We start from the raw sequence: 15,527 nt of genomic DNA, 5'->3' as shown, positions 1-15,527 counted from the left end.
GGTGGATCTCTGTGAGTTCAAGATCTACAGAGTGAGTTCCAGGACTGGTTTCATAGCTACTGGGAAACCCTGTCTCAAAAAAACCTAAATAAAGAAACAAAATAACAACTGTCTGCTTTTAGCACAGTATCTTACAGGTTAAATATTTTTAGCAGTATATAATGCTAAATATATATATATATGAGAGAGAGAGAGAGAGAGAGAGAGAGAGAGAGAGAGAGAGAGAGAGAGAGAGAGAGAGAGAGGTTTTTTTGTTTGTTTGTTTTTCGAGATGGTTTCTCTGTGTAGCTTTGTTGACCAGGCTGGCCTCAGACTCACAAAGGTCCTCCTACCTCTGCCTTCTGAGTGCTGTGATTAAAGGTGTATGCCAGTAGCCTAGCAAGATTAAACTTTTAAGTAGCTGTAAAATGTAGAATTTTTCAAAAAAAATTTCATTATTGCATGTGCACGCGCGTGTGTATGTGCGTAAGAGTGCAAGTGCACCTGTTCCAGAGCAAACATGTGCAGGTCAGATGTTCCATCTGGGCGTTGAACTCAAGTTATTAGGTTTGCACAGCAAGTACCCTTACCCACTGTGTCCCCTTGCAGACTGGTAACTGTAAGTGTTTAAGTTCCTGGTATTGTTTTCTTTAAAGGAAATTCTTCGGTGACTACTGTCTTATGAAATAAAATCTAGGAGATACTGAAATACTTGGGGGAAAAAAAAGACCAGAATTTTGAAATTTCTTCTGGCTGTGCTAATAATTAGTTGTTTTTAGAATTAAATTTATGCACATATATGTTTCTGTTTCCCCTGCTGTTCTGTACCTTTACATTCCATGTGCCATTTGGATTTCAGCACAAGGAGTCTGATGAATGCCAGGCAGGGCTCTGTTGTCATTAGGATTTGGATTTGAGTGGCAGTAGCATGTGACTGCTGTGCAAGGAGTTATTTTTGGTACTGTGTGTTGGCTTCTTTTCAGAAATGATAGCAAGTTAGTGTGAGACGTATTTGTAGAAGCTCAGAAAAGGACAAGCATTGTGATGTGCGTTTTTGAACTTTCGATATGGGCTGTTGCTTCAGCAAAGAATTAAGTAGTGATAGTGACAATGAGAAAATTGGCCTGTTACAAAAATCTGTGGAAGAGAAGAAACCGGAGAACAAGATAAGTAAAACTTTATCTTCATTATTTGATACCCTTGAAGGTGAGGAGCTTCACAATGTTGAAAATGGACCCAGCCGAGCAGCCGCTGGTGTCACTGTGTGGACTAGAGTTTTTACAAGGTCTGGGCACGGACAGGATCATAGATCAAAGCAGTCACTGAATTCTAATTCCTCTTCCACATTTGAGTTCTTTCATGGGTCTGAAAATTTAGATGAGGGTGACAAGAATTTAGATACTGTTGTTATTGAAGAGAATTCTGAGATTGTCAGTGACCCCCTGTGTATGAGTAGTGACGGACAGGCTTGTTCTGAAGATGACCAGCCTTTCTCACATGTGCCCATGCCTTCTGATCAGCAGGAGGAAACTTGTCTAAGTGACCATCTGCAGTGTTACCTGGCCACTTGTAAAAACTCTTTAATAGACAAAGAAAAAGTTCTAAATGTTCAAATAAGTAGTTTTAATAAGAATAACTCTGTAGATGTATCTGCTGGAGAGTTGCAAAATAAAAGCCTTTTTTGTGTTGGTGACAAACATTGTAAGAATTCAAGGGAGAGCAAATTTTACAGTATTTGTGCTATAGATCCGGAGTCCTTGAACATGGACGAAGAACAGTACACTCCCATGTATGGAGCAGCTGCAGAAGAATGTCATTCAGCTGTTACTTATGAAGTTTTCCAAGTGGATTGGCCTGTAGCTAACAGGGAAGAATGTGCTGCCTCAAATACTGTACAGAGGGCAGGAGAATTAAAGGTGCAGGATGAAGAACTGTTACCCCAGGATAACCTATGCCCCTGTGAAACAAAAGAAGCATTTAGCGAGAAAAGTGAATGTAGTTTGGCTATTTTGGTGGACTGTGAACCATCTGATGAAGCACACATCAGTGACCTGCAAGCTGAGTCTCTGAGGGCAAAAGTTTATGCCAAATTCCCTAAAGATCACACAGAACATAGTACATTACATAATACTGGCCTACTCCCTGAATTAAATATTAACATAGGCAGTGACTCATTAAAGTGTCCGCGTGCTGTATCTGAAGAAAGAGAGAGCAGTGCTTCAGGAGTAGGAAGTCAGGTGGATGATTCACTTGTTAATTTACTTAATGACATTTCATATGTTGATGGGAATGGTGAACCTGAGGCTACAACAGTTAGTGCTGGCCAAAGTTTAAACTCTAAAACAGAAAGAGAGCACGACTCTGAAAAGCTACTAGAGGACAATGATTATTTTCACATCAGTGTTAACAGTCCAGGTAGGATCCTTTCCTTTGGTCTAGATAAGATTAATTTAAGCCCCAAAAGGTTAGTTTCAGAGAGTTTAGTCAATGAATATCTCCCAGTTCATGTTAATCTCAGAGAAGTTACCTTGAGCAAACCTGAAGGTCCTAATCCCATACCCCACCGGGAGCCAGTGCAGATGAAGGAGAACCCGAGAGATAGCAGTCTGGAAACTGAAAGGATCCAACTGGCAAACAGAGGTGAGATGTTCTTGTGTTCTGAAAATGGTTCCACTTACCAAGATGAAGATAGAATGAGTATTTTAGAGACTGAGAGCCTTGGCAATAGGGAGTTGAAATGTTGGTATCAAGCAGACCTCTGTGTAGGTAGTAGGACAGAAAAGGCTCAGACAGAGACCTGTAATCTAACTCAAGTGGAATGTGAACCAGACACAGAAGGGGTGGTCCAGACGACAGATCTGCTGAAGCTTGGACTTCCACAAAGAATGCCAAGTGACAAGTCTTATGATCACTCCAGACCTCTTGAGGACCCAGAAACACCCCCTGCTTTCATTTTCCCCTGTCCTGACACTGAAGCAAGGGAAACAGTCCTCCATAATAACACAGGAGATGAAGTGCATGTGAAGAGCTCTGTTGGTGCAGTACACAACCAATCCAGTGGGCTCTGTGCACTAGAAAAGGCTGAAAAGGAACAACAGAGGGCTAATTATAGAGAGATCAGTGAGGAGGACATAGAAAATGCCGAGTCAGATGCTAAAACAATCTTTCAGTGGGAAACAAGTGTTCCTAAATGTAAAGTTGTGCTCCGTGGAAGCACAGTAACTTGTATTGGTTCCGACGTAGCAGCAGATCCTGATTGTGAAACTAATCAAATTGAAAATAGTTACAAAACAGATGGAGTGAATGAATACCCAGACCATACTGCTGTACCACCTTTATATCCCAGTCCAGTGTCCCATGAAGCAGAGTGGGTTAATAGTGACAAAAGCTCAGAACTGCATTTCATTAAGTCTGAATCGGTTAAAGAAGTTTCTAGAGCCTTTGGTAACAATGCATCAGAATTGAGCAAACAAAAACTAACATGCAAAGAAGAGAAAGAGAGACTTTGTTTGGATAAGGACAGTATTGATCCTAACAGCATTGACTGCTTAGGCCCACGTCGGACAAAAAGAAGACATGCCAAATCTACCCTTAAAGAATCCACTTTAAATGGAGAGATGCAGTTTTCAAAAAACTCTGAGGTGACTTTTAAGAAAATGGCATTATGCAACGCTTCTGAGGGATATTCCTCTTTTTTTGGTGTTGACTGTATACAAGTGGATGTGCCTGCAGCTATTCCCAGGGATACTCTCCAGGCAGTTCCTGCCATCCCAGCAGACAGTAAAGAGTGTGCAGTGCCAAGTGGTGACTGTGTCGCATCACCAACAGAGGACATCCTAAATGTGTCTGAAAATTCCTCAGAAATGGATTGGCACAGGATCCCAGAAGAGTTTTATATTCGTTGTTTGAATAAATTTTCCTATTACCCAACAGCAGGGCTAGCAAGTCAGGCACTTTCGGAAGAACTGACAGGTGGGTGTGGTAGATATCAAGTGGGCTTTCTCTGGGCTAACACAGCCACAGAAAACATGACAGAAGATGCACAAATATTTAATGAGAATCTGCAAAATAAGCTCCCGTACTTAGGAAATACTTCATTTTCATTGGAACAGACCCCTTATCCACTGCCAGTGTCAGAGGATGGTGTTGTTTGGGAATGGCAGAATAGAGGTGGACAGTTAGTAAGTATGCTGTGTCAGTGTTTGTTGTGTCGTGCTCATGCAATCTTTACCATCTGATTGTGTTTATGAAAATTAGTTAATTTAGGTTGTAGGCAGTCTGGATGCATTTGTAAGACTGTGAATGCATGAAGCATCAATTTAACCTTTTTCAAATGAGAAATATATATTATTAATTGGTATATTTAAACCAGAGTTTAAACTGCGTTAACTGTTGGTGCTAAAGCATGCCCCACTAATTACCCCACACAGCATTGTGCAGACCTTTTTGTACGGATACTGTTTTGCTTAGTGTCCCTTACCCTTTTGAGAGGTCAGATGGACAGTAGGAGGAGTTTCAGCAAGTATTTAAAGTCACTGACAACATGTTATACTTACAAAACACAAATATATTTCAAGTGTGTCTTCTTTTTATACTGTGTCTAAGGCAGAAAGTTTGCTACTTGTAACTGCCCTAAAAGCTTAGTGTCAGTCAAAACCACCTGTGTACCAACCTCAGTGGTTTGGAAGAAGCTTTGCTACTGATGTTGGGTAGCTAACTTGAGCATCTTTCTAGATCTGTAGTGAATGCTTATATTATTCAGCAACAGAAAACCAATCTTGCTCATTATACAGGTGCACCGAAGTGTTAGACATATACTCATCCCTTTTTATCTGCAGGAGATTGGTTCCAAGAGCTTATGGATACCAAAATTATTAATGATAAAAGTCCCTTTTGTGAGACACTACTGTATTTGCATATAATCTATATGTATTCTCCTGCATACTTGATATTATTCTAGAATACTTAAAATATTGGATACCATGTAAGAGCTGTGGAATAATTGCTATACTGTGTTGTTTAGGGAACTAGCAAGAAAAGGATTGTATGTGTTTAGTAGGTATACAGGATGTTCCCCCAAATAGTTTTGATGTGTGACTTGTTGAATCTGTAGATCTCTTTTCAAGCCTGGCCTGAAAAAAAAAGATTTTTTTTCTTTATTCAGCCAGTAGTTTATTTGTAGTGATTTTTATGGAATCATTAAGAAAAGCTGTTGGTAATAGGAAGGAGATAGATTTCAGTCAAATACTAAGGAGAGAGTTGTAAAACGGGACTCAGCAGGTCATGTAATTGGTCTTGCCTGCCTTTTCTCCATGCTCACATTGCTCTTGTACCCACATTTGGGAATGTTACCAGAAAAGTTAACCTTCACAGTCCTTTGTCTCCTTAAGTAGTTGGAGAGGACAAAACTCTATAAACAATTAAACTTTTAAGATAATATACAAAGAATCTTTTATTTAAATGTGCACAATTAGTAGCGACTAGCAATTGCTAACTGCTTTGTACATTTATGCAGAGTACAGACTGAGTGCTGTCTTTTTCCTTGTGGCTTTATGCAAGATGCATGCTTTCTGTATTAAATTGGCTTTTCAATTGTGAGATTATGTCTAAGCAGTATACTGATGTCTGGTATTACTGTGTTTAATGTGTTGGCCTTAACTTTCAAAACTTAATTTAAGAATCTTGTTATAGGTATTATAGAAGTAACTTTATATTGGGCTGCTGTATCTCTGCAGAGATAGCATTGTTGTGACTCAGAATTCAGTCTTTCCTGAGGTGTTCCCAACTCTTTACTCCATTATCTCACCTATTCTAGTTTTCCCATCTACTTTTTCCTCTCTGACACTCCTCTAGTTTCTGTTCAATATCCTGTTGGCAAGACCATTCTATAGTACATCTGTAAAATAAAAATTTGTGAGTCAGTGCTTTTTTAAGAAAAGCATAGTGTTTTGAATGTACAGCACACCAGAACCTGCTGGTGGGATGCCTCATCCTTCAGAGAGAAGCAGTGTTGACTTTCTAGGTACAATCACTTTAGAATGTGGCAGCTAAGGTCAGCTTGCTTCTGGTTTTAATAACTGTTTCCAACCCACAAATTTTCAGTGTGTGTGTGTGGGGTGGGGGGGAATTGTGGCTCATTGAGCCAGGCAGATTAAACTAGGATTCTTATAATCCTTCACGAGTTTCATACACCATGTTTTAAGTAAATAATAGCAGGTTGTTCTTTAATAAAAATATTTTTATGTGAATTTTGAGAAGTCAGTTCTTGAATGTTTTGTGTTTGCTTAAATTAGAGCACAATTTCCTAACTACCATCGTTACCATTGGCAGATTATTTAACTTTTCTTGGTCTTAGTTTTCTTGTGAAAGGGGGTGCTGGTGATACTTGCCTGTTAGGCTTGTTCTGATTGTAGTAAGAATGCAGGATGTAAGATCTCTGTTGTTATTACTGAATCCTAGTTAACCACTCAAAATTGTGTAGCATTCAAAAGTCATAGCTGGCTTGAATGTATAGCTGCTTAAAGAATAATGATTTTTTCCTTTTTAAAAGTTTTCTGTTTTTTTTTTTTTTTTTTTTTTATGTGTCATCCTGGCTATCCTGAAACTTGCTCTGTAGACCAGGCTAGCCTTGAACTCAGAGATTTATTTGCCTCTGCCTCCCAAGGACTGGAATTATAGGTGTGCACCACCATCACCTGGCAAATTCTTACTTAGATTGATTTGTTTTATTATTTTATGTGCATGAATATTTTGCCTTCATGTATCTATGTAACATGTGTGTACCTGGTGCTAAGGAAGGTCAGAAGAGGTCTTCGGTTTCCCTGGACTTGAGTAAGAAGAGGTCGTGAGCTACCACATAGACCAAACTCTAGTCCTCTGCAAGAGCAACATGTGCTCTTAACCACTGTGCCATTTCCCCAGGTCCCCCCACTTAAAGATTTGTTTATTTTATGTGTATAGGTGTTTTGCCTGAATGTATGCCTGCACCGTGTAAGTGTAGTGTCTAAGAAGGCCAGAAGAAAGTGTCAGATCCTTTGGAACTGAAGACACACACACACACACACACACACGGTTGTTAGCTGTTCTGTGAGTACTGCGAATCGAACCTGGATGTTCTGAAAGAGTGGCATATGCTTAACCACTGAGCCATCACTTCAGTATCTAAGATGTAATAATTTCTTACCAGGGGGCTGGAGGGATGGCTCAGAGGTTAAAGAGCACTCACTGGCTGCTCTTCCAGAGGTCCTGAGTTCAATTCCTCGCAACCACATGGTGGCTCACAACCATCTGTAATGAGATCTGGCGCCCTCTCCTGGCATGCAGGCATACATGAAGGCAGAATGTTGTATACATAATAAATCTTAAAAAATAATTTTTTAACAGTAGGGTCTGAGTCATATGTGAGCTAAAACCATGTCGTTTTGTGGAAAATGTATATTTCTTGTGCTGTTACTTTGTTAAGTATTCATTCAGCATATTTCCCAAGTACTTTTCTACTATGTTCTAAATACTGCTGGATATTAGCAACACAGTGGTAAGCAAAGTGTGTCTGGTGTTTGCCACCTAAGAGTTACATAGACCACAGACACAGTCCAGGTGGAGACACATGGAAGACTAACCATGCCATGCTATAATAACTCTGAGTGCTGCTTGTGGGCACTCCACAGCCAGGAAGCCATGAAATCTGTCTTTATAAACTACAGAACATATATTGTTCATGCTAGTCTGCTGCAAAAGGTACTAAAAATGGAAGTGATTAACATTAGTTGGTATTAGGAACTTAAAAAATGTATAGCATGTGCATGTGACAAGAGACTCTGTTAATATAGTGAATGAAACTGGAATGGGAAAGCTTGATTTTGTGATTTGTGGTACTGGGAAGAGAATTGGGCTTAATCTAAAAGTTTATACAAGTAGTCAGAAAGGAAATCAAAGTATGCTAGACAAACTGGACTGAAGTACAGAAGTGCTGGTGTATTAGAAACAGTAAGCAGCTGTGTCTGGAATTGAACATGACCTAAGGTCCTATAAGAGTACTCTGATACTCTGAGCTGGAAATCTTCGAAGTCTCCAGCATCAGATGCTATTGTTGTCATTGTAACCAGTGAGCTAATGCTTTAACGTGTGCTCTATGGGAACCAAGCTTCGTGCTGAGTGCCTTTAGCCAGTAGCTCCATCACATTATTTTTTATTATGAATATCTGAATTTCTTTTTTTAAAAAAATTAAAAGTACCTGCAAATAAACCCATCATGCAGTTTTAGAACCTAGGTCTATAAACCTCAGTGAACTTTCATTCAGTTTAGAATAGCCATTCAGAACCTGTGGAGCTTCACATTGGATTTTACATTTCACTACCAAATACTTTTATGCAATTATCCACCACCAAAAAAAATGAAAAATCCTACCAGATGATGGTGACGCACGCCTTCAATCCCAGCACTTCAGAGGCAGAGGTGGGCGAATCTCTTGAGTTCAAAGACAGTCTGGTCCACAGATTGAGTTCCAGGACAGCCAGGACTATACAGAAAACCCTGTGCAGAGAAAAAAAAACAATAAATGAATAAATAAGAAAGAGGAAAGAAAGGAAGAAAAAGAGAGGGAGAGGAAAGAAAAGAGAGAGAGAAGGAAGGACGAGAAAGACTCCTGTTCACTTTAGAAAGTGAGACCAGCACCACACTGTCAGGTGATGTTTCTAGAGATTAAATAACTGCACAGCTGTCAGTGGGATGCTGGACTCAAGCCCCAGTGATGTTAGCACAGGTGAGAGCCCTAGATTAGAAGGGTCAACATCACCTGCAGCCACCTGTAGTCGCTCCAGGAGTTGCTGTGAAGGCACCGAGGTGATAAGGAGGCTTCTCTCAGGAATGGGAGCCAGTAGCTCTGCTGAGAGTGTATGGTGTTTCCTGCCTTAGCTGTTAGGAGGAGCTTTAGTTTTTCTCTCTCGTTTATGTGCTTGGAACTTTCTAATTAAGATGTTTCCATCTACATTGTATTGAATTTGTAAATCTATAAATTGGGATTTGTGTTAGGTCGTAGGGGAAGTCAGTTACACAGTTGAGACTGAGCTTGGTGAGATGAAGGAGTCTGTAATTTGCAGTGCGTAGCGGCCTTGTAAGGATGGCTGACTACATTTTTCGTTGTTGGTTTGGTTTGGTTTGGTTTTTTTTTTTTTTTTTTGATCCTCATTTCATCCCAAAGGTGTGTGTGACTAGCTAGGTTAGCCCTTTAAGCCTATATTCTCTTAACATTAATTTATGTTTTTTTTAAATTATAAACTAACAAAACAGCATTTGGTTGAACTTAGGATATACATATCTATATGTGTGTGTGTTTAAATCTTTTCTAGGTCCCAACAACTAAAGTTTCAGAGCTAAATCCTAATGCAAAAGTATGGGGGACTCATATGTTCCGTTTGGAAGCGAGTAGTGCAGCTGTTGGTGTGGATGCCGCGTGGGAGGAGGCCCCTGGCCATCCTGCAGACTGTGACCAGCAGGGTGAGTAGCGAGCCTGCTTAAACCTGGAGCAGTCTGCTTTTAAACCTTTGCCTTCCTTAACATTTTAACCTATCTTATCCAGTCATATTTGTGCCCGGGTTTGTGGTAATATTTAGAGCAGCAGCCCTCAACCTGTGAGTTGCTGCCCCTTTGGGGGTCAAACAACCACCTAAGATTATCGGAAAACACAGATATTTACATTAGAGATTCAAAACAATAGCAAAATTATAGTTATGAGGTAGCAATGAAGTAATTTTATGGTTGGGGAACACCACAAGATGAGGAACTGTATTAAAGGGTCATGGTATTAGGAAGGTTGAAGACCACTGACTTAGATCCTTGGGAGTTTTTATAATCCAATTAAAAAACTTTGAGTAGCCACTAATGTAAGCTTTATTTTAAGAGAAAGTTATTCTTCTAACATGGCCTTTTGGGATAAAATTGTAATTCTAGGATTGGATGCCAATGGCGATGGAGACAAAAGTCATGAGAATGCGGCACTCGCGGACTTACCGGAGGCAGAACAGACAGACATGAGCACTCTGGCTCTGGACCATTCAGAGTACGAACCTTTGCCTGAAAGTAATGAGACAGGTAAGCCTACTTTATGGATTTGGTTTCACTTATGTTAATTTTTATGCTTTAGTTTCTTACTCTGTCTTTAAACAATGTATTTTTCATTGCCTCCTTTTAGTGTTCCTTGAAACTGGTGGATTCAGAAATGAGACTCTGGAGAGGAAGGTGTGCTGGAGATTATCAGTTAGCTTCTGGGACAAATGGCATCGAGTTATGAGATGCACGAGGGTGTTTACAGGGTGAAGTGTCCAGATGGACAGAGATGGAGAGTTAGTGTTTGGACTGAGGAAGGTTAGACAGGTCGGATGGGCTGAGAATACAGTGGTAAATGAAGGCAATTGAAATTTCACTGCAGAGTCTGGGAAGCCAGAAGATTTGAACTGTGTCCCCTTGTCAGTGCAGTGAGTGTCAGGAAGAAAGGAAGAAACTTGGGGAGTTACCTGTTGAGTACATTTTTTCCTTTCTTATTTTTGTTTCTTATTGTTGCAGTGTGTAATTGCCTCAAGTTTTAAATCAAGTCCTGTCTCAGTCTGCCTTGCTCTCTGTCAGCATTTGGAAGTATAGGGAAGCCTTACCTTAGTGAGCAGGAAATGAAGTTAGCAGACAGGAAGATCAGGAAATGGAGTCGGCAGATGGGAAGATGCAGGCTTCTGCTGTGTGGAACATAATGATCCACAGAAACTACATTTAGTTTAAGACTCTCAGATAATGACAAAACTCAGCATTGTCACTTAAGTGGGAAATGTGTTTTGTAAACACTGGGTCTCTTAAATTATGGTCAAACCTTCTGCTTTAAATCTGTGATCAACTTTCAGGGGAAAGCTGCCCCCGCCCCTAATAGAGCTCCTCTCACACACCCTTGGGAAAGCTTGTCCCACCTCACCCTGTCCCAGAGAGCTGGCTCTGCCCTTCACCCTAGAGGAACTGTCCCTGTGGCCTGGACTAACCAAGTCAGCTGCCACCCAGGCACACATGGCACACATCCAGGGCATACCCCAATATCTACCCCTTTGGACTACTGGAGTGTATGAAGGGATGCTGCGGAACCAGAGCTGCAGGATCTCCGTGACTCCAGGCAACAGCAAGACATCTGAGAGGAATGTCACTGGGGGTCCAGTATTGATGGTGGACCAAGGCCAGAGGCCTTGAACCTCTCCAGTGACACAATGAGCATTTGCAAGTAAAACTGTTTGGACAGAGGGGTGAACTGTGATAGACAGCAGCTTCCCAATGCCACTAGGATAAAGAAGTGGGAAAGGTGGAGGAGCGAAATAGTTTTCTTTTTCTTTTCTATTACTATTCATCTTTTTTTTTTGACTTTCTTAGGGGGGTGCTGCAGGTTGGAGGGGCAGATACATAGGGACTGGGAGATGAGTGGGATTGGGGTACATGGTATAAAATTCCCAAACAATCAAAAATAACAAAATTAAAAATAAAATAAAAATAATTTTTTTAAATATGAAAAAAATCTGCTCAAATGAATAAGGTAAGAATTTATAAAGAAAAAAGTCAAACCATGCTGCTTTCTGAGAGGTAAATGTGAATCAGCCTTCTTGAATTTAAGTGATTTAAACCTCCATATAAGCAAGGGTTCACCAGCATGTAGCAATTTGCTTTGATCAGCTCCTCCTTGTTACCCAGCACTAACTGGTTACCGACATGGAAGTGACAGCACATTGGAATGGAGAAGAGTGATACTGAAGCTGATTTTTTGATGCCAAAACAAGGGAATGGTGAACATGTCTAGAAAGTGTAAATTATAAAAAGTTTATTCTTTGTAAAAGGGGTATTTAAAGCTATTTTTGGAAGGAAAAGCAGAAATACTTTAATTCTCTTTGGAAGCCAGGGTGTATGCTGATGTGAAACGCTTATAGGTAATGGCAAGAAAGCGGTTCCTTGTCTGCAGGTTTGTGTCTGGTGTGATCTACAAAACTTGAATCTGTCTGTAAAATGCTAGCATATGTCCTGGATTCAACGCCCTACACTGGGGAGTGAAACCAAAGGAAGGGAAGGGTAAGGAGAGGAACTGTGAAGCCGCTCTCCACTGCAGTGGGCCCAGATTTCCCAGGAGCTCAGTCAGACGCTCTCTCCAAGGAAGCAGCTAGCAGAGCTCACTGTGATTAAGCTTGAATTTCCATGACTAATGGTCTCAAGAATCTTTGTTCTTTTAAGATGTCATTCTTAGCCTGGCAGTAGTGCCACATGACTTTAATCCCAGCACTCAGAAGGCAGATGCAGGTGGATCTCTGAGTTCGAGGCCCGCCTGGTCTACAGAGTGAGTTCTAGGATAGTCAGGGCCATTATACAGAGAATCCCTGTCTTGAAAAACAAAAAAACAAACTGTGAGTCTTACCTGCTGGGTTTAATTAGGCTCACTTCCTGAACATGAGTTGAGGCTTGTCACTGGGACATTGGTAGCTTATCAGTGGCTGTATTACCAAAGAAATAGTCCTTCTCCCAGTACCTGTTAACACTTGGGATAGCTGCATGAATTTCACTCCCCTACTCATAGCAAATGAAATGATAACAGGCTCAATTTTGTCACCACAGCTGCAGTGAGGTGCATGTCACTGTTTGGCAGCACTCTTCCCCAACCTCTGGCGATTATATTCCTACCCTCCATCTTCAGCTATGTTACCTGAGCCTTGGAAGGTGTGATGTAGATGTCTTATTTAGGGTACAGGGACTCCATAGTTTTTAGGAAAGATATTACTTTTTTTTTAAAAGAGTGTTATTGTTTTGTTTTGGGTTTTGTTGTTTATTTTTGTTTTGGTTTTTTGAGAAAGGGTTTCTCTGTATTTTTAAAGCCTGTCCTGAAATTCACTCTGTAGACCAGGCTGGCCTCGAACTCAGAGATCCACCTGCCTCTACCTCCCAAGTGCTGGGATTAAAGGCGCATGCCATCACCGCCCTTAAAGATGCGGTTTTTAATTCATATCAAAATGGAACAGAAAATCCAGCATAGTTTCCTTATGTGCTTGCCCACACACTGTGTAGTCCCCCCCCGTCCCGTGTCCCCCCCCCCCCCCCGTCACTATCACTCCCCAGAGTGTTGTGTTTACAACTGATGAGCCTGTATAGAAACATCGTTATCACCCAAAGCCCATGGTTTATAATTTATATTAGGTTTGCTTTTTGGTATTCTACATTTCAAGCATATAACAACATTTGTTGTCAGTGTGTAATATCATGGACAATCTCACAGTCAAAGCAGACTGCTGTGTTTTCTGTATCAATTCCTCTTCCCCAGCCCTGGGCAGTCATTGTTTTTGTTTTTGTTGTTGTTTTGTTTAGGGAATTAGTTTTGTTTGTCTTTGTAACCTTTTTCAGGGTACCAGAGGGAAATCATTCCTTGAGTTGCTTGCCTTTTGAGCTTCACCGCTTCTGCTTAGTAATATGCATTTGTGGTCCCTCTATGTGCTTATATGGCTCACTACTATTTTACCCTGAATTATTCCAGCAAAGCCCAGTTTATCCAGTCATTTCAACAAAAAGGTTACACATAGTTGTCTTTACAGTTTGGTAATTGCATTTATCCAGTTCTTTTTAAAAACCTTATTCTGACTAGATCTTCTTTTTGTTTCCTTCTTTTTTTTTCCCTTGTAGTACTGGTGATTGAACCTTAGGCCTCTAAAATCTTGGGAGCACTCCACCAATGAGCTATATCTCACCCTGGTTTTTAAAATGTCTGTTTTGTGTGTCTGTATGAGTATGTATGAGTATGTCTTGCACGTGTACATATGACTAGAAGCCTACCCCCAGTGTTGTTCTTCAGGAAGAAGTCATTCCAGGTTTCTCAGTGGGGTCTGAGTATTAGGCTGCAATAGTTGGCAGAAAGTTCCAAGGATCTGCCTGTCTTTGTTCCATCCCCATCTCCACCCAGCCAGTGTTGGGAAAATGGGTACCATCACACTCAGTTTAGTTTTGTGGGTGTGGGAGAGTGAACTCGAGTCCTCATCGGCCTGCACAACAGGCACATACCAACTAAACTATCTCTCCAACCCCTGTGTCATTTTTAGTTGGTGATTCCTTCACACCACTAAATAATTTTCTTCTCTTGCCCTCTCTACTTCCCACATGGTAGTCATCATGGGCCTTCAGACACATCTCTCTGTAGCCATTGGCTTTCCTATTGCTTCAGAGAGGAAGGTTAAAATGCCCCCGGGCTAAGTGGCAGACCTTTTGTCTTCCTTACCTGGCTACGGTGGTTTGAGTCCTGAATGGTCGTCTACCCTCAGTGATTGTGTTAACCTCCAATTATCCTGCTGTGACTTCACTGTCTGTCTGTTGACTCTGACTCTCAGGGCTTTTGCCTAGAACTTGACTTCCACTTTCCTCCATTGCTTCAGATAGCACCTTCCATGTGGGGCAGCACTGTGCTGCTCTGGCCGCTTGCCCAGGCTGTTTTCCTCTGGGTCACTTCAGTCTCATTATGCCGGCAGTGGCTCCTTTAGCTGTCCATTGTCTGCCTCTCTCAATGGAATGTTGGCCACTTGAGAACAGAGGCCTTGCTTCATTTAGGCTGAATTCTCAATTCCTGTAACAAATAAATATCTCTTCAATTTGGAGAATGGAAAACAAATTTAAATGAGATAACCAGGGCAAGCCTCCAGATCAAGGATTGACATGTCATTTTTTCACTTCCAGGTCTTATGGTCTTGTTTATTTTGTTCCTTGGTTATTTTAGCAGTTTAATTCCGTTTTGCTGGTGAAGATGGATTTTGTGGAAGCTCAGTAACACTGTTTTCAACTGTCTCTTCTGAATTCTCCTGCTTTGTCGTTGCTTTGTCATGGTCTTTAACCTTGACTTTTAGAATACAAGTGTCTTTTGTGTTCACTTGGCTGACATATGTACAAGCACTCTTTACTTATCCAATCCCTTTCATCTCTGTGATATTAAAGAGTAGTTCATAAGGTATCCTGAGAGCTAAGGGTGGCAGGGGCCTTCAGCCCAAACTCGACTTCACTCTGCCAGAGGCCACTGCCTCTCCTGCTGATGTCTGTGACCCCATACACATAAATACCTACACAGCCAGCAGACATCTTTCTTGAGCTGGTTTGTTTTTTGTTTTTGATGTAGAAAGAGTTTTGTGTCTGAGAATCTGATTTCTTTGGTGTCTTCTCATGAGGATTCTCCCATAGAGTTTAGTCCAGATGGCCAGTGTGTCAACAATCTACAGCCCTTCCTTTTTATTTATTTCTATCTGGGGTGGTTAAGTTTTGCCTGTATTTATCATTTCTTTGTTCTGATTCTTTTCTTTATATTGTGCTGTTATTTAGAGTCAGTCAGTATTCTTGTCTGTTACCTGAAAAATCCTTTTTGAAGTAAAGCAAAACACCAAGGAAGCCTGTGTTGACAAAATTGCTGTTAAACTTTGTTAATGAAATTCAATCTTTGTTTTCTTAACTTCTGTTTTAGGAGAAATGATTTGGTTTTGTTTTTCACAGTTTACTTTTTTCTCATAGGTAAAATAGC

At 40.8% G+C, this 15,527-nt stretch overlaps 1 protein-coding gene across 4 annotated transcripts in view; it reads left to right on the top strand.

Annotated features, from left to right (window-relative positions):
* Larp4b (La ribonucleoprotein 4B) overlaps positions 1 to 15,527 on the top strand; it is a 75,996-nt gene that overhangs the window by 32,389 nt on the left and 28,080 nt on the right. For 2 of the 4 annotated variants that reach the window (XM_075970257.1, XM_075970258.1), the window contains exons 1-3: positions 975 to 4,160; positions 9,328 to 9,475; positions 9,929 to 10,069. In XM_075970257.1, the coding sequence (XP_075826372.1) occupies positions 1,047 to 4,160; positions 9,328 to 9,475; positions 9,929 to 10,069 (3,403 nt within the window). In that variant the 5' untranslated portion in view covers positions 975 to 1,046. Of the gene's footprint in view, positions 1 to 974; positions 4,161 to 9,327; positions 9,476 to 9,928; positions 10,070 to 15,527 lie in introns of those variants that run through there. The other 2 variants (XM_075970259.1, XM_075970260.1) reach the window with 1 other exon arrangement.

Source organism: Microtus pennsylvanicus, chromosome 4, assembly GCF_037038515.1.
Source record: "Microtus pennsylvanicus isolate mMicPen1 chromosome 4, mMicPen1.hap1, whole genome shotgun sequence".
Lineage (NCBI taxonomy): Eukaryota > Metazoa > Chordata > Mammalia > Rodentia > Cricetidae > Microtus > Microtus pennsylvanicus.
Note: the sequence above shows the minus strand (reverse complement) of the source record. Positions and strands in the feature narration are given on the sequence as shown.